The sequence below is a fragment of the Sceloporus undulatus genome, chromosome 2 (genome assembly GCF_019175285.1).
Source record: "Sceloporus undulatus isolate JIND9_A2432 ecotype Alabama chromosome 2, SceUnd_v1.1, whole genome shotgun sequence".
Taxonomy (NCBI): domain Eukaryota; kingdom Metazoa; phylum Chordata; class Lepidosauria; order Squamata; family Phrynosomatidae; genus Sceloporus; species Sceloporus undulatus.
Window position 1 is genome coordinate 157488938 of NC_056523.1, and position 18309 is coordinate 157507246.

The 18309-nt window shown below is 40.1% G+C and overlaps 1 protein-coding gene across 2 annotated transcripts in view; it reads right to left on the reverse strand.

Moving 5' to 3' along the window:
- Positions 1-18309, reverse strand: part of CEP95 (centrosomal protein 95) — a 41008-nt gene that overhangs the window by 6393 nt on the left and 16306 nt on the right. For both annotated transcript variants that reach the window (XR_006102490.1, XM_042454841.1), the window contains exons 8-16: positions 18015-18205; positions 14918-14990; positions 13584-13678; positions 11162-11277; positions 10388-10526; positions 7358-7472; positions 6333-6514; positions 3995-4087; positions 2006-2156 (exon numbers count right to left, since the gene is read on the reverse strand). Coding sequence is in view for 1 of the 2 variants with exons in the window: in XM_042454841.1 (XP_042310775.1) it covers positions 2006-2156; positions 3995-4087; positions 6333-6514; positions 7358-7472; positions 10388-10526; positions 11162-11277; positions 13584-13678; positions 14918-14990; positions 18015-18205 (1155 nt within the window). In the remaining variant the exon portion in view is untranslated. The remainder of the gene's footprint in view (positions 1-2005; positions 2157-3994; positions 4088-6332; positions 6515-7357; positions 7473-10387; positions 10527-11161; positions 11278-13583; positions 13679-14917; positions 14991-18014; positions 18206-18309) is intronic.

An 18309-nucleotide genomic window follows, 5' to 3' on the forward strand; every position in this document is an offset into this window, starting at 1 on the left:
TAATCTACAATCTAATGCCCAACTAGCTTTTGATTAACTTAAATTTTAGTGTTACAGGAAGAGAGAAAGAGAAATTCTTGGCCAAGTAACAAGATAGGAGAAGAAAAAGTGGAGAGAGAAACAGGCAATGATTCAAACAGATTTGGAATGCTGATCCCCTGCCTTGATCAGCTGGGATGAGAGAATATCTGAATGGTTGGGGAGTGCTCTTTCAAGCCTCCTGAGAATGTGTTTTTTCTGCTTTTTGGGTTGGATCCAGGTTCACAAGAACAGACTCACTCGAAAACGACTTCACTATTGTCTTCTTGCCATGCCAACCCTCCTGAAGATGCTACACAGAAAGTCAGAAGAACTAGGACAAGTTGTGGTATGTCTGCCGGGATCCTCATTTTCAGGAGCAAATGTCTTCCATCCACTGAAGATAAATCTTAGATCCATCCTAATTTTTTTAAGCCAGGCACCTTCAAAAATCCTAGTTCTTTTTCAGGTTGTTGGCTCTGAACATTATGAAGATGCAGAAACCATAGGACAAAAAAGGGACCTCAGTAGTTATGAGTACCAGATCTTACATGTCATTAATATATGGTTGCTACCGTTCCGACATATGCTAGCTAACAGCAGCTCTATATGGGCGATAAATGTTGTTGTGTGTCTTCAAATCATTTCTGAATTATGGCAATATTAAGGTGAACCTATCATGGGGGTTTCTGGGAAATATTCTATAAATTTGCATAGAAATCTGTCCTTCAAATGAGGATTAACAAACCTATGGTCCCTGTGAGGATGTCCTAGGATCCATGGGAAATTCTGGTCTCCTTTTCTGAATTTGGGAGGGGGAAACCACCTTCATAACCACCAATATCACCAATGGAAGTTTTCACAGACCTCCAGGCTAAAGATTGACATCCTGAGACTGTTCAGGATGCAGCAGGGGAAGTCTTAGATCCATGGGATCCATAGGATAAGCATATAAATATTTGATTTCATGGCTGCAGGGTTTAGATCAGGAGTGAGGAAAGCCTAGCCCCACAGCGTGGCTTGCAAAGCCCCCAGACTGCCCCCCAACTACTTTTTCCAAGCAATATTCCGCCCTCCACACACATACACACAGGCTTAAACCTCCCAGGGTTTTAAAATTGGGGGAGAAAACCTAAATGGCACAAAAATTACCCCCAAAACAAAACTGGAAGCAATGTGATATCTCATCTGGTCACACTGGGTGTTCAAGTGCAGCTTGATCAGGTAATGGGGATGAAAAATGTCCCTCTCTTCCTCTGCAGTTGCCCACCCTGGTTGATGTGATCACATAATATCTACTGCCTTTTACCTATACTAAAAAAACTGACATCTTGAAATGTGAACTTTGTGTAATAATCCAAAACAAAGAACTAGGCACTGATTGCAGGTAGCATAACCTACTACCAAGCCATGCTTGCACTGGGGGCATTCCGGCATTTTTCTCACCAGAAATGAAGAGTATGCGAGGTAAACCTGAGGCTCTTTGTATACACTCCCTTATGGGGGCAGGGAACATCTTACCCTCTGTAGAAATGCCACAAAATCAGTTGCTTTCTAAGCCAATTAGAGATGTGTGAGAAAAGGTAGCAGGGATACAGATATTGACACAGATGGTCTAGGGCTATCCAGGAAGAACATCAAGCTGTGTAAGCTTTGCTGGCATGCTCTGCTTGAGGTTCAGATCTTAATGCAGCAACAGCTGGTGGGGCTGAGCTCAGAAGACTGGGCAAAGCTGAAAGGAATACAGCAAGAGGGGGCTGCCCTCTTTAATGTCATCTGAGGAAGTGCTGAGATGAGGTACAGTCAGAGCTAGGCACTTGTGGTTAAGTGGCAGTAAGTGAACTGGCTCCCCTTTCACATAAGGATATTGAAAGAGAAATGCTTTCACTCAAATATATAGTGGCAAAAGATCAGCATTCCTTGCCTCCTACCCATGTTTTCTGAAGGTGCCCAGGCTTTCTACCAAGGAACATTTTGCTTTTCTTACACGGAGCTGCTTTCTTTGGCTTTGCAAAGCCTCCCCTTGAAATCCACTGGTTGAGTTTGGGATTCCTAGGCCCACTTTTCTGAGAATAAATCTTTGTTGCTTGTGAGGGTCTTGGAGGTCCTTTTAAGATGCTTTGCTTGTATTTTTGTTCCTAGATGAAAAAACATAGGGAGCATTATTACTCAAGTATGGACACATCCAGAAAACAGACACCAGCCATTAGGAAGGATATACACATAGACTGGGTGGAATCCTCCAATAGGGCAGAATGAGGATACCCAAGTGACAAGAGCAATTCTGTCCATCAGGATCTAATGATACAACTTTAAGTAGTGGAAATATGTTGTTTAGTCCCAGAAAAAGTAGGCCATTGAATCTACTGTGGAATGGTGAACCAACAGGTAGCTAAATCCCACTGATCCAATGGCTCTTCAAACAATAGGATTAACGCCATTGTCTGGTTAATGTGCAGCACTGCATTAAGAACTACAAATATGGCTCTCTGCAGGCCATGAGCCTTCCCCTCTTCCACATGCCACTAAAAGACATATGATACACATAAGTGTTAGCCTGTATCCATCCATGCACATGCAATATCTCATTTCTTACTCTTCAAATACTAGTGGTATCAGATCCAAAGATTCAACTGTTTGCCAGTACTGTAAGTGCAAAGGTTCTCCCTTCTCTAGGTACACTGATACCCTTGACTAGACAAGGGAGCTTCCAGGATGAATTTTTATGGATGGATGCAGCAGCAGAGAGGGAATTAGTGACTCCTTCTACCTGCTTCAAATAGTCCAGTTTGGCACCACTTTAACTGGTAAGAATGACAAATCCAAACATCTTGTAGCAGGGACAGAGCGAGTGCAGCCCATAGCTCATGTAGCCTTCAGACACCCCCCCCAGCACTATTTTTTAAACACACACACACACACACACAGAGACAGAGTTTTCTTCTCTTCTTCCACTTTTCCGCTTGGGGCTTTGGTTAGTCCAAAGTAGAGTAAATCCATAGAATGGTGAGTCAACACATTGGTAAGTCCCATTGATTCAATAGGTCTGTTCTGAGAACTAGCAATAGAATTCTTGTCTCTGTCTCTTATAATCCAGTTTGACTGCCCTGGCTCAGTGCTAGGGGATTCTGGGAACTGTAGTCTTGAGAGACATTCAGCCTTCTCTGTCAACAAGCTCTGGTGCCACAACAAATTATAGTTCCCAGAATTTCACGGCATTGAGCCATGATAGTGTGGTGTCGAACTGGATTGTTTCTGCAATGCAGATGTAGGCCAAGTCTGTTCTTTCAGGCAAAGTCTGCTACTGCCATCACCTTGGAGCAAGTTACAGCTTTTGAATGGAAATGTTCTCATATTAAAAATCCCATTCCTGATTGCCAAAAGGCCATTATACCCACAGAAATCATGCTTGCTAAGTCTCCAGATATTTTTTTAATGCCACCACTGACCTGGCTATAAGATCTGGGAGTGAGCTCTCATCACTCCTCTCAAAGAAAAAGAAAAAAAGAAAGAAAGAAATAAATAAAGAACAGTTCAGAAACTAGCCAGTTTTTGATATCTAAGAGGTTATACAGGTAGTTCAGATGCCCTATATGCTGAAGAATCCAACAGAGAACTTCATTCTCCTGATAAGAAGGGAACATTGGTAATTTGACCGCAAAACAAATGGCACAAGAAGCAAAAGAGATAGTCTGGAGACCTGCTACCAAGCAACAGTTACTAATACTCTAGACTCAAGACAAACTGGCTCTGTGCACTCTGATTATATCTGGGCAAAATGTTACAGCTACATAATAATATAAGTGATCTTGGCATGGCCAGATTTAATTGGATGTTTTTAGTATGTAACGGAAAGGGCAATCAATTGAGAGCATTCTGCCTGAAAGACAGGAAATCCTGGCCTAGAATATCAGGAAAACCAAGAGAGGTACAAGAATGGTATACTCCTATCCGTGCTATTTATTTTCCCTCTTACCGTTTCCTTCGCCTTTGCTTTTAGCTTTGCCAGTTCAAATCTTTCACTAGCTTCATAAGCTCTCAGTTCATCATCATAGACTTTAGTCAACAGCTAGAAAGCAAAAAAGCTTGCTTAACATCCATAACAAGTTCATTCAGGCATTCATTCATTACACATAATATGGCAACTTTCAAAGCATCTAACTTAAATAATAATAATACAAAAAAACAAATCAGCATTTTGAAACATCAACAAAAGCCCAAAAGCTTCACAGAAAAATTACATGAAGTTGAAAGATTATATTTTCAAAAGTTCTGGTAAAATAAGAAGGCATCATGAGCAAAAGGAGTGACTAGCTTCAGAAGAGCATTACTGTATGCTAATGATACCACAAGGTCTTCTCTCTGGTAACAACCTGTCTAACCAGAAAGGGCAAGACAATTGGGAATGGGCATCCCAAAATATATCTTTACACAAAATGTAAAAATGTAAAGAACAAGATGAGCCTTTTGTTACTCAGGTTCCAAACCACACAGGGATTCAAAAATAAACACCAGGACTCTGTGACCAGAAACCTGTTGTTTCAAAACTGATACAGAGAATCTTAGGTAATAGCTGAAATGTAGACTTGTTGATCTTTCTAGGAACACTCCAAAAGCAGCTCCACAGAAAAAGCATACAAACAATCTAGTCTGGAGCTGGTCAGAGTGTTAATAACTATGTCCTAGGGAGTCCACAGCTGGCACCTCAGCCTCTTATGACTGGAGGCTGCTGCCATAAAACCATTTGGGCTATGTGTGCGGAAGCAACATCAAAACTGGCAGAGCTATAAGCTTGATCCTTTAAGGGAATGGATAGGGAGTCTGTGGCTCACAAGCCCATTTTGCTGCTATTTCTCACCAATTCTCATAGGTTATAGTGAATGCAAATGACATATAAACATAACATTCTATTTAGACCTGAACTGCATTTGAGGAAAATCACTGTACAGAGTTAGTAAGGTTTTGACAGCAGCACCAGCCAGTCTGAAAAGAAATCCTAAAAGGGCTCTCAGACAACACAGTGCTATTTTTATATGGCAATTACAAATCTCAGTCTCCACCTAGTTTGATGCATCTTAATATTATAAAAGCAATTAGCACAAAAAACTAAATGCCAAAGAGAAGAAAGTCAAAATTATATTTGCTATGACTAACACATATAATTGGAAATTATAATAGAGGATGTATTTCTGATTTATCTACACTCATCCCTCCACATTCACTGGGGTTAGGGGCATAGGACCCCCGTGAATGTGGAAAAACTACAAATAACAAACACACTATGTTTTTACCTGAGAGAACACCTCTCTAGGAATCCCTAGATCTTCCAGTGCAACTCTGTGGTCAACATCTGCCAGGCATTGACCATGGAGTTGCGCTGGAGGAGCTACAAATGCCTAGTGGAGTGTTCTCTCTAGGAATCTCTAGGTCCTTCAGTGAGACACTTGGTTAAAGTTGATCAAAAAGTTGCTAGATATTCCTAGAGAGAACATATTAACAAAATCCATGAATAAGCAAATCCACAAAAGTCAAAGCCACAAATGTGGAGGGATAAATGTATATCAATCCAGGCCTAAGGCCCTTTTGAAAAAGCTACAAAGCCAGAAAAAAACATTTTGTTTCATAAAGGACAACAAACCACACACAATTTAGAAAGAATCTTGATAAGAGAAAGCATCAAAGTCATAACATCACATACGTTTTTAAAAACGGAGGATTACATAAACTGACTTACAATTCAACTATATGTCTACCCTAGTGAAATGTTTAGAGCTAGTCAACCTTTTGAGTCCAAATTATTCTGCTCAAACTATGTGAAGAAGTGGGCAACTGGCAAGAGTTGGAGGGGCTGTCACATAGTCCCTTGCTGGAAGTTAGACATTGCACATGCGCACACGCACACGCCATATTAGCCATCAGATTTTTTTTTTAAAAAAAATACTCACTTGAATACATCTTGCAGGGGATGCGGAAGCATACAAGCTTTAGGCCACACCATCTTCATCCCTGCCATAGAAGCCCAAAACAGGCTGTACATTTTTCAGCCTGTCTGTACCTGGAAGAGCTTCAGAACATTCACCAACTTCTAGTCAGAGATCAGATCAAGCCAACCCAGAGATCTCTTGAATTGTGATTCTGCCCCTTCCCCCAAACAAAAAACTCCAAATCGTCACTGGGAAAGCAGAGAAGCTCCTCCAGATCCTCAATATAAAAGGTCTCTCTGCAGCCTCTCCAGTGCTGAGAGAACCTATATTGGCCCAGAGGTCCCTAGGCATTCAGGGAGCTGCCTGCCTCTGTGATCCTTCAGCCATTACCTTTGCTCTCAATTTCCTCTGGTCCTCTTCCTTTTGCAAGCGTTCATGCATTTTTTCTGCTGGCCCTCTTACATCCTTCCGAAGGACACTGTCCAGCTCAGACAACAGTGGGGAGCTGGATGGTGGTGGTGAAGTGGAAAGCGATCGTGGCCTGTTGGGTCCTTTCCTCAAGCGTGGAGTGGCTATGACAAGGAAGAAAAAACAGGTTCTGCGCTGGTAATATTCACTGAAAAGAGAAATCCTTGAAGCACACAGAGCAGAGTGAATGCCCTTCCATAACCAGATGGGGTGGCCAGGATTTAAGAACTCCCATTCCAAGGCTGGCTTGTCACAAGCCTCTGGAACCAAATGCTTTGCTCTTCCACTTTCCAAGGCTCCAGTAATTTCAGGAGAGCAATTACATTTACACATATATTTGAAAAATTATTCCTTGTTTTCAAATTTTTTGTTAACCCCGTTTAGATGTTTAACCTAGGATTAGTCACCACCATGATCCATTATACAGCAGTACTATTCCATGTGTTGAAGCTGGCTTACATTTATTTCTTTTTATTTATATACTGAAGTACTTATATCCTGCCTTATATACAAAGATCCCAGGGCAGCAAACAAGTAAATAAATTTGGACAATTTAAAGCAATAAGGATAATTTAAAGGCCAAAAGCATATTAAACCATTCAACACTTCAAACGGGACAGATTAAAAGCAATTAAAACAATTTAAAACTATACATATGTGCAAATTTGGATAAGACCACTTACCCCCAAAGCTTTACAAAACAGTGTTGTGTTTATTTGGTACCATAACAACAGCAACATTGGCACTAATTGGATCTCAGAGGGGAGGATATTCCATAACTGGGTTGCCACAGCAGAAAAAGCCCTTTCCTACCTCTTCCTGCAGAATATTGCCCTGACAGATGTGACACAGAGAAGGACCCCTCTGTGAAAGTAGCCCAAAAGAACACATAAAGAAAAATGCAGTTCACTAGCACTCAATAAATATACCCCTCCGGTAACGGTTACCTGGCTCTGGTTTCATTTGACGATAATCCATGACGCTGTCACTGTGCTGAGAAAGTTGATCTTCCTCAGCTGATGGCTCTTCTTGAGTGCGTTCCCCCAAAGCATGTTTTAACATCTGTCATTTAAAGAGAAATGTCCCTTTTGTCAGGGGTTCTTTCCAAAGTAGTCTCAGAAGTATCCAAATACTATTTATTTATTTAAGGTATTTCTACCTTGCTCTTCAGCCAAAAAAACTGAGAATGCCTTGCACACAGGCCAAAAGCGCTGGCTTTGGGCCATGTTGAGGGCAAACATTTAGATGACACATTCCAAACATTGTTGGAAGCCACACCGACACTGCACCATCTGGAAAGAAACAGGCCAAGGAGGAGGAGCAGCCCAGTTCAGGACTGCGGAGGCGGCCCAGATCTGGACCAGGCACATACAATCGCCATGGTCTCAGTGCAGTACTTTCAGCCCATCTGCTTTGGGCCACAGTCAATAAAAACAAAATAGAGCCCTGCCCACAGATTTACAAACTAAAAAGAGATGACAAAAGAAAACAATTCTTCAGCAAGGCAAGGGAAATTATTGTGCTTGACACCTCTTCTCCCACAGCTCTAAATTATTGATTGCATAACCTAGAAAGCAAATAGGAATGGTAGAACCCAACAGAAGGGATACAGAGAAGGGACAAAGGTTGGTGAAAAAGGTGGTTTTTATTCTTACAATTAGGCCAATGTGTTTTGGCCTAGTAACATTTAATGGCTTTCTTCAGGGGCTGATAAAAGATGAAAGAAAGAAAAGGAACAATACGTAAAGAACAAAAATTACAACAGGAAACAAGTTACAATATCAGTGTAGTGTATAGTATCTTGCCTCAAGATGCATGTAAAATGTCTCAATTTTAAAAATGCTTATTGCCCAAATAAACGTATACAAGTAGAAAATATAAGCATAAGCCTGAGAAACTTATTTTTGTACAAGTTTATTTGGGGTAATAGGCATTTTAAAAAATGAGACATTTTGCATGCATCTTGATGGAAGATACATGTACACAAAATTATAACTTGCCTCCTGTTATAATTTTTGTTATTTATGCATTGTTCCTTTTCTTTTTTTTATCCTTTATCACTACCTGAAGAAAGCCATTAAATATTATTAGGCTTTGTCTCTTCGCTATATTCCTTGCATAACCTAGAATCAAACACCTTCCTGTTTCAAAAACTGCCTTCTTTGCATATACAGCTCAACAAGTGGCAACACTCCACACACTTTGCATCCTTTCCCCAAACTCTCACATTACCAAAAGGAAGGCAGGGAGCAAAATGATCTCTTTCAATAGGGGGAAGAGAAACAGGCAAGATGTGCTTCTTTCTTTCAACTTCTTCCCTTCATATGTCATTAACAGGGATGCAACTCTTCAATAAGTTTCTTCTCAAAAAAAAAAAAAAAAAAAAGCAGCAAGCAGTTTAGCAATTTTCCCATTGTGAGACATCTTTGAAATTTATGCAGTTTTATTTGCTTATTTGCAATCTGGGACTAATTGTGTTCAACATTTACACATGGTTGTTTTATATGAAAAACAGTGGTTTTTTATGCAGGAAATATTTCTGTACAGAAATATCATTTCCCGTGCAGAAAATGTTGCTTCCTATGCATAAAAATGCTGTTTTTCTATGCAAACCTACCACATGTAAATTTTGTGCATAATTAGTCCTAACCTGTGAAGATTCTCACCAGTCCATGATTCTTCTCATCATGGTTTCCCAACATTTAAAAAAAATGTTTTTTCAACAATTTTTCAAATATTTTCAAATATTCATTCCAAATGAAGTCAGGCACTAAAGTTCTTGCTACAGCACTAGGTAAGGAAAAGTGAACGTGTGATCCAACTTTATAAAGAGGATTAGGGCAATTAGGTGGGCAGAATATCTTCCCCCAGCGGGATGGTTTCATCGGATGTGTATCTCTTAGCAATTTAGCAATTTGATTTCTACCGTAAATCACAACATTTTTTTAAAGTTAAAGTGCTATTCACATTTCATCCATACCACGTGGAATCACAATTCATAATTCACCTTCTGGACTTCAAGAACAAAAGGTTCAAGGAAGGGTTGTCTAATAACAACTTAAAAAAATTAACTCCTTGCATTGCCTCCACTACTGAGAAGGAACTGTAGTTACCTCACTTTTTATTAGATTACAGTTTACCGATCATGTTACTCAGAACCTATGCTCCAGAAATTTCACATTTCCATACAAAAGGATCTGCAGTCATTCTTCATTACATAGGTACCATATTGGGACTGAATACTGTTTCCAGACCTCCCTTTGGTAAGAAGGATTTTCAGGTCTGGTCCAAGGCGTAACCGATGGAATAGATGAGGAGCAATATATATGTCCAGATATCTCTCCTGGAAGAAGTATCACAAATATACCCACTGCAGCCATATCTACTCCAATATCAGTAGTTAATAGGAGGCAAATAATGGTGTTCTTGATGTGAGGAATAGTACCTAAAGCAATTGGTTCCTATATCTGTCCTAGTAATAATGGGGATTATTTCCCCATCCTCATCCTCACCAATGGAGGAGGGGCTTGCTCATTGACTACAGGCTACTAGACGTAATCCAGTTCACCCTAAAACAGGATCTCAGTCAGAAGATTAGGTAACAGCTGGTTCAGGAAGCCCTCAGTTCCAGCCAGGTTAATGCTGTTATTGCCACCACTTTAAAAATTGCTGGAGTAGCTGGTGCACAGGCCAAGCCAACCTGCTGCTGCCTCGCTGTTCCAAGTCTGCTCTGATTAGGGTGCTGATAAAAATTAGCCATTTCCTCCTAGACTAGATGGTGCTCACTGACAAAATTTCAATCCATTGTTAAAACTGATAAACTAATTAGCTTACCCCCTTAAAAACCAGATTGTCTTTGGAAGAATCAATGCCAGGAAGGATTGACACTCACTACATTTCTTCACAGTTGTTAACTCTTAAGGAGTTTTGCATTAGTTAGGTGACAATATTACAAAGGCTAGATTGTGCTCACTCACAGCATCTAGTTCATTTAGCCGCTGGGAGAGTTTCTGTGACATTTCATGCAGTTCCTGGCGAGACAACTTTTCCTTTGCCCTTCTGTGGGGAAAAGGTTCTTCATCAAGAGAGTCTGTCAAGGTCCGGCTTTCATTCTGGCTGAGAAACCACAAGTTATCATCCTGTAAGCATGTTCTACTATTCAATTTTTTTTTACTTTTACTTATTTATATTTAAATTATTTTATAACTTTAATTTCAGTTTATTCACAGTATTTTCACTCTCCCTGCTCACCAACAACCTGCAAAGGTCAGAAGTACTCAACTCAACGTAAGCACTATGGAGCAAATGATGGGATACCCCCAAGACCTCACATCAGCAATATAGTGGGAAATGTCACATTAGGCTCTCAGCAATCACATTTGCACTCCTAAATCTTTAGCAATATATGGACATATTGTTACCTCATAGGGAAGACCTCATGCTCTGGTTTCAGAGTCTGTTTTTCATGACTTTGATGGATTAGAACATATGTTATTATCATGTTATGTGCTTATGTCAGTGGTTCTCAAACTTGACACACAACAAGATTGGACTATAACCCATAATAGCTTTAGCTAGCCTGGCCAATTGTCGGTGGTGATAGGAAATCAGGGAGACCTCAAGTTTGGGAATCACTGTTTACACTATTCATGATATGATTGTTGACATGGGAGGGAGGGATCCAAAATTAAGAGGCCACAGGTGAAGCAAGGAAACATCAGTACAGTATGCAGTCCAGAGGAAACATATACCTTTTCCCAATAAGTAGGTTCCTTTGTTTAGGTCTTGTGCTCTGTATAGATGTTGATTGTGGTAATGGGTCTTCAAAACAAGGAGTTGGTGTGTACTGGTAACTCTCATTCATCTCCTTTTAGAAAAAATAATTTAAAGAAGCTGTCATGGGAGGAGTTGGGGTAAATTCAGGAGAAAGTCTAGTGTTGAAATGAAACAGTGACTTCTATGTAATCTAAGCTGGTAGTGTTGGTGTCTTTATGAAGCTTGGTGAAAGAGTCACCTCTGGAAGCAGAGTACAAGTGACCTCATATCAAGTGTACAATTCCCACCCACCCCAACACTCCCCAACCCACTGGTGTTGCAGGCTCAGGAAGGACCATTCTGTTTGAGGGAGAAGCCATAATAGTCATTCTTTGGTGCTGGGGGAGGGGCAGTTTCATGGTGTCCCAGGAGTCAAAAATATTGTCTCCCTTCTAGAATCCCCTCAGATGCATTCTACAGGTGTGGAGGGCATTTCCACCACATATGAAGGTCTACTTGATCTTTGCAGTGTCAAAAAAAACCAAACGATTTTTGCAAATTGTTTGCAGACATCAGAAGAGCTGCCAGACACCCCCCCCAAAAACCCACAAGAGTGAAAACAAACAACTATCCAAAGGGAATGAATTGTTTGTTTGATTTTCAACAAACATAGAAGTAAGATAGTTTCAAAAATTGCCCATTGCAGCTCATTGAATTTAAAACACTTGAGTTTAAAAGGCTCCTTTTTTTCTCCTGAAAAGGACTGCATTTGATTATCAAGGATTCCCTGAGCATCAGCCATTATGTGCAACTCCACATTCAACTGAGTGACTTTCTCTGATTGGAGTCAAGACTGTCTTGCCTCTCTGATCAGCATCTGAGCTTAGAATCAGCAGAATCAAGATGGAACCCAGGAATTGTGATTGATCTGAAGACCTCCAAATGTCCCTTTATTCCTTTTTAAAAAAATTTCAGGTAAGTTTTTAGATTTACATTTCTCCCTTTATTTTGGCTTTTAAAGGTTTTCTCCCCTTATCTAAACTGATTTCCTTGAGTTACACAGATCGTCCTTCACAGTTGCTTGAAGGATATGGGTTCAGAGCCTCATCTCATAACAGCCAACTGAACTTTTTCAGTGCTTTGATCATTTTCTTCACTCTCTTCACCCAATGTACTTGTGGTTTAGGGCAAGATTTTTTATCTCATTTTATCCTCCACATGCCTTTTCTTTTCCTCAGAAGGCAAGCAGGGATCTTCTCTCTCTCTTACCAACTAGATCTTGTATTTTTTACTTTCTTTGTTAAATTAGCAGCCATACTTTCATTTTATCTTTAGAGAAAGATTTCTGAAAGATTCTGAAAGAGGAAGAGAGCTAGTTGACCAGCTGGCAAGGCAGGAAAATCAAATCTGTTGAGGGAGAGAAGAGTAAACAAACCAAGAGAATTCAGAAGTTTAGGTTTCCTGTATCAAAGCCACTACTTGTGGATTGCTCCTTCAGTCAGACTAAGAATTGTGGGTGCACTTTCTTAAAGAAAGAAAAAGGCTGTCAGAACAACAGTGGTGCACATGCTATGAACCAATGCTGTGAATTTTAAATCTGTAAACAGATGCAGTGAAAACAAATCATCCATTTTATGTCTTGATGCCAAACAAATAGCTGGATAAAGCTTCAGCAGAAACAAGTAGCCATTAATTTTTAAATCATGAGCATGAATAGGTAGGACAAAAATATTGTATTAGCACCAAATTTAATTTAAGGATAGATTTTTAAAAAACACTTTGTTCTTTTAGAATACATTGATGACACAGCATTATGAGGCCAGCTTCCTATCTGTTCTTGAACCTGACCCAAATTCTTTCATTCTTACCTTTGAAAGCTCTTGATGGTCTCATTTCCCCCTATTTCTCTGCCCACATATCCCTATATCCTTTTTCAAAGATCTATTCCACTATCCCAAGCCCTCACACATTTCATCTTTCATCGCCTATATGCCTGAAACACCCTTAGAAAACACTTATATGATGTTAACTCTCTCTCTTCCAGCAAATCTCACATTAAAAACTACTTTTGTCCAAACTTTTTTTCCTTCCCAGAAGCAAACCCACATGCATATTAAGTGCACTTAAATCCAGCAGTCTACCTAACTTGGTGGTCTTGCACTTGAATTTTAGATTGGAAGCTCCTTAAATCAGAGACCTTTTCTATTTATTCCACACAGAACTATGCAAAACAATGTCACAATAAAGACACATATCATATAGGTATCATAATATCATTGTTGTGTGCCATTTTATATAACAGGAATTGTGATTTTTATTATTTTTCAATTTGTATTAAGCTTTATTTTATGGTACATTGTTTTGCATGGATAGCCACGTCATATATTTATATCCAGCAAGAAACAAATTCTCAGTTACCTTTCCTGAATCCATGACATCTTCTGGCACAAATTTATCAGTTACAGTATCTAAATCAGCTTCTGATGCTTGCTCATTATCTCCAGTTGGATGGTCTGACAGAAGCAACAGCAAGAAATTAATGTTGGTAATAGATTTCTCAATATATAAATACAGACAAGTTCCAGGCTCAAAGAACCAAGTTTATTTAGCACAGCAGTGGAACAACAGCAAAGTTAAGACTGCAGGTCTCACTACTCTATGAAAATTCAAGCCTTTTATATATATATTTTATTGGGATTTTTACTGATAGTTTCTCTTCTAAATTTAAACCATTATCTCCAAAAAGAAAAGAAACTATTTTGCCCATTTCTGTCACAGGCTGACCAGCTGTATTTTTCATTTTTTCTCTCAGCAACAATATTTACTGCTAACGTGCATTTAGCAAACTTCTCTGCGAAGAACAATTGTTGTATTAGCAGAGAAAAGGCTTAAAGATTAGTTGGACAAACTGAATATTTGTCCCAACAAGAATTTTATTAATGTTGCATTCAGTTTGTATTATGGCAACCCTAAGGTGAACTTATCACAGAGTTTTCTGGGGAGTTGCTTTTGCCATCCTCTGAGGCGGAGGACAAGGTTAAGGGGTGACATGATAGCCATGTTTAAATATTTGAAAGGATGTCATATTGAAGATGGAGCAAGCTCATTTTCTACAGCTCCAGAGATAGGGCAAGAAGCAATGAATTCAAGCTACAGGGAAAGAGGTTCCACTTAAACATTAGGAAGTACTTATTGACAGTAAGAGCTGTTCAATAGTGGAATACACTGCCTTGAATTGTGGTGGAGTCTCCTTCTTTGGAGGTTTTTAAACAGAGGCTGGATGGCTATCTGTCCAGGGAGGTGGGTTTTTTTTTGTGTGTATTCTTGTATGGTAGGGGTTGGATGGATGGCCATTGTGGTTTCTTCCAACTCTATCATTCCTTAAATAATACTGTACATATATATAGCACAGATACATAGTACATATGTATAGCATAGACGACCCCTCAGAATAGGGGTGAGGGTGTTGTTAAATTCCAGCCACCAATGGCTTTAGTCAGCATGGCCAAGGATCAGAGATGATTGAACTCAGGCATCCTACTACTTCTGAAGGGCCACAACTTGCCTTGTAACTAGATTGTTGGCATTAATACAAATGAAAATGGTCAAGCCCACAAGTAAGCATTTTGGCAAATGCTAACTTCACAAACATGTATTTCTCCCCATGCCTAAAGAATGAGTTCAAAGCAGCAAACATTGTCACCTAAGGGGATAGTAAAACACAATTTATTATCATCAATATTCTTTCTTACCAGATTCCATCCTTGATTCAGAAATGGGGCAACTCGAGGGGGTTGCAGGCTCTTCCCTGGGGGGTTCTGCTGGCTGCAAAAGGAGTATGCCATACATTTTAAACTGGTTTTTAAACATATAAAAAATTATTCAAAGCGAAACAGAAGTGATGATAAATATGCATTAACACATTATTACTTTAAGTTTAAATCACAAAACACTATTTTTTATTTTTCCATAGACAAAATGCAAAAGTGAGGAGGTGGAACAAACATCAATGTTGCTATATTTAGAGCAGGTTTATCTATTTCTCATCTTAAAAGCTACTGTTAGTAATATGTTTGGCTGACACGCATTTCAGATAAAAACGGATTGAAATGTTGCACTTACCATAATATCATATATACTCAACTATGTCGAGAACTTTCTGTCCCAAAATTGACCCTAAAATCCTGGGTCGACTTATATATGGATCAACAACTAGTACTGCTTAGAAAGGTCCTAAAACAAGCAAGCCTAAAGCCCCACTCTTGGTGCCTCCAGGCACATGTTTCTCTCTCTCTATTTCTTTCTCTGTGTGTGTGTGAGAGAGAGAGAGAGAAAGAGAGAGAAGTTCCCAGTCCAATTTGCAAACCTTTTCTTCCCATGGAACAATGCCCCCATTCAACACCACTTGCTTCCCTCCCAAGTCTGATTTGCAAGCCTCCTCTTCCCATGAAAGAAATACCTCATTTAACATCACCTCCAGCACCTGGGAATCAGTCTTAGGTGGTCAGGAGAGGTCCAGAGAAGGAGAAAAAGGAATGGAAGTGGTATTTTCCCCTTTCCATCCTTTGTTATAGCCCCCTACGTTTTACCCTTGATGTATCCACAGGTTCTATCAAAATCCATGATTTTGACTCTGAAACCTTCCCTCGACTGATACATGAGATCGACTTGTACACGAGTATATATGGTAAATTAGACCACTGTCTAGTCCAGAGGTGGGGATTTTGTGGCCCTCCAGACATTGTTGAACTGTAAGTAAATGCATAGTAAATGGTGAGGAATTCTGAAATTATAGTCCAACATAATCTGGACAGCTACATCATTCTTGCCCCTGGTCTAATTTATCCTTTCAAAAATCTTGTGACAGGATATAAAGTATATGGGTTTGCACATTATAGAATAGACCAAATTCTTTTTGTCTGATTGGATACATTTTGTCCTTTGACCTCTTTTCTAGTGATTTTCTAGTGACAAAAGTGACCAGTGGGGTCCCACAGGGCTCTGTCCTGGGCCCAGTGCTATTCAACATCTTTATCAATGACCTGGATGACAGAATTGGGAGCATACTTATCAAATTTGCAGATGATACCAAATTAGGGGGAATAGCTAATACCCCAGAGGACAGGATCAAGATTCAAAATGACCTGAATAGACTAGAAAGCTGGGCCAAAGCTAACAAAATGAAATTCAACACGGAGAAATGTAAGGTATTGCACTTAGGGCGGAAAAATAAAATGCACAGATATAGGATGGGTGACACCTGGCTGAATGAAACTACGTGTGAAAGGGATCTAGGAGTCCAAGTAGACCACAAGTTCAACATGAGTGAACAGTGTGATGCGGCAGCTAAAAAGGCCAATGCTATTTTAGGCTGCATCAATAGAAGTATAGTGTCTAGATCAAGAGAAGTAATAGTGCCACTGTATTCTGCTTTGGTCAGGCCCCACCTAGAATATTGTGTCCAGTTCTGGGCGCCACAATTCAGAAAGGACATTGAGAAACTGGAGCGTGTCCAAAGGAGGGCGACAAAAATGGTGAAGGGTCTGGAAACCATGCCCTATGAGGAACGACTTAGGGAGCTGGGGATGTTTAGCCTGGAGAAAAGAAGGTTAAGAGGTGATATGATCGCCCTGTTTAAATATTTGAAGGGATGTCATATTGAAGAGGGAGCAAGCTTGTTTTCTGCTGCTCCAGAGAACAGGACCCGGAACAATGGATGCAAGCTACAGGAGAAGAGATTCCATCTGAACATTAGGAGGAACTTCCTGACAGTGAGGGCTGTTCGACAGTGGAATGCACTCCCTCGGAGGGTGATAGAGTCTCCTTCCTTGGAGGTCTTTAAGCAGAGGCTGGATGGCCATCTGTCAGGGATGCTTTGATTTGGATTTCCTGCATGGCAGGGGGTTGGACTGGATGGCCCTAGTGGTCTCTTCCAACTCTATGATTCTATGATTCTATGATTTCCTTCATTCAGAGGTGGGAAGAATGTGGCCCTTTAGAGCTGGCTGAATAACAACTCCTAGCAACCATCACCACTGGCTATGCTTGCTAGGACTGCTGGATGTTGCTGTTCAACAACATCTGGAGGACTGCATTATACCCACTCCAAAGTAGCGAGTAGATATGGCTAATTTATAAATTGTGTCCTCACATTTTAACTTCTGTACATTCTAGGTCGTTTCCTATAGGTTTAAATAGAATAGAATGTGAATACATGCCTCTTACAGTAATAGCCCTTGCTTTGCTATAAGTCTTAACCTTCTGCCACATATACATACCATTCATACAGGGTGCATGCCAGTGGCAAGACAGTTCTAACACCTTTCTCTTTTATTTACTCAGTCTGGGGTAAGAGACCATTGAATAAGGTTTTATCATGATTTTTTCTTAAATTAGTTGAAATGATGTAGTGTTATTCAACCATGAATGTTCTTTGCCATTTACCTGCTGAAATTATCAATGGACCAAGTGTGCTTTTGGAGCTGCATGTGGTACTCCCCAGACTGTTTTGGCATCCTCAATCCCACCTCTCCTCAGATTGCCCTTTTTGTGATTGAAAAAGGGTGAGCTACCTCTCTTGGAAGCCTCCAAGAGGGCCAATTCAGCTTTCACATGGCAGTCCATTGCTTAACATCAAAGCCAGAATTGGACTGCCAATCATTCTGGGGTGGTGGTGGTGATGATTTTTAACAGTTCAAAAGAAGATGGCACGGACAGAAAATTAGCCCACCACGGTTGCCCAGAAACCTGAAGCAGTTCAAACAGATATCACAAGCCCAAGGAAATCCTACAAAGCCAATGAAACAGTGCTGATCATAGAAACAGAAACAAGGATATTTTGCCACTTACATCAAACGATGCACCACTTTGAGGTTTAGATGGTGGTGAATGTCTGCCTGAACTTCTGTCAGCTTGGTAAGAGGTCCTGGGTACAGAAGGCTGGTAGGGGGGTTGCAAAGGAATTGCTGGGCGAATGGGTTCCCCAAGCTTTTTAGCACTAGAACTCAACTGCTCTCTAGATAACTCAGATTTTGCTGCTCCTTAAAGAAAAGCAAGTTTACTCAGTTTTTTTTAAATGTACAATTAATAGCAATAGCAGGTACATTTCTATACTGCTTATCAGTGTACTTAAGCACTCCCTAAG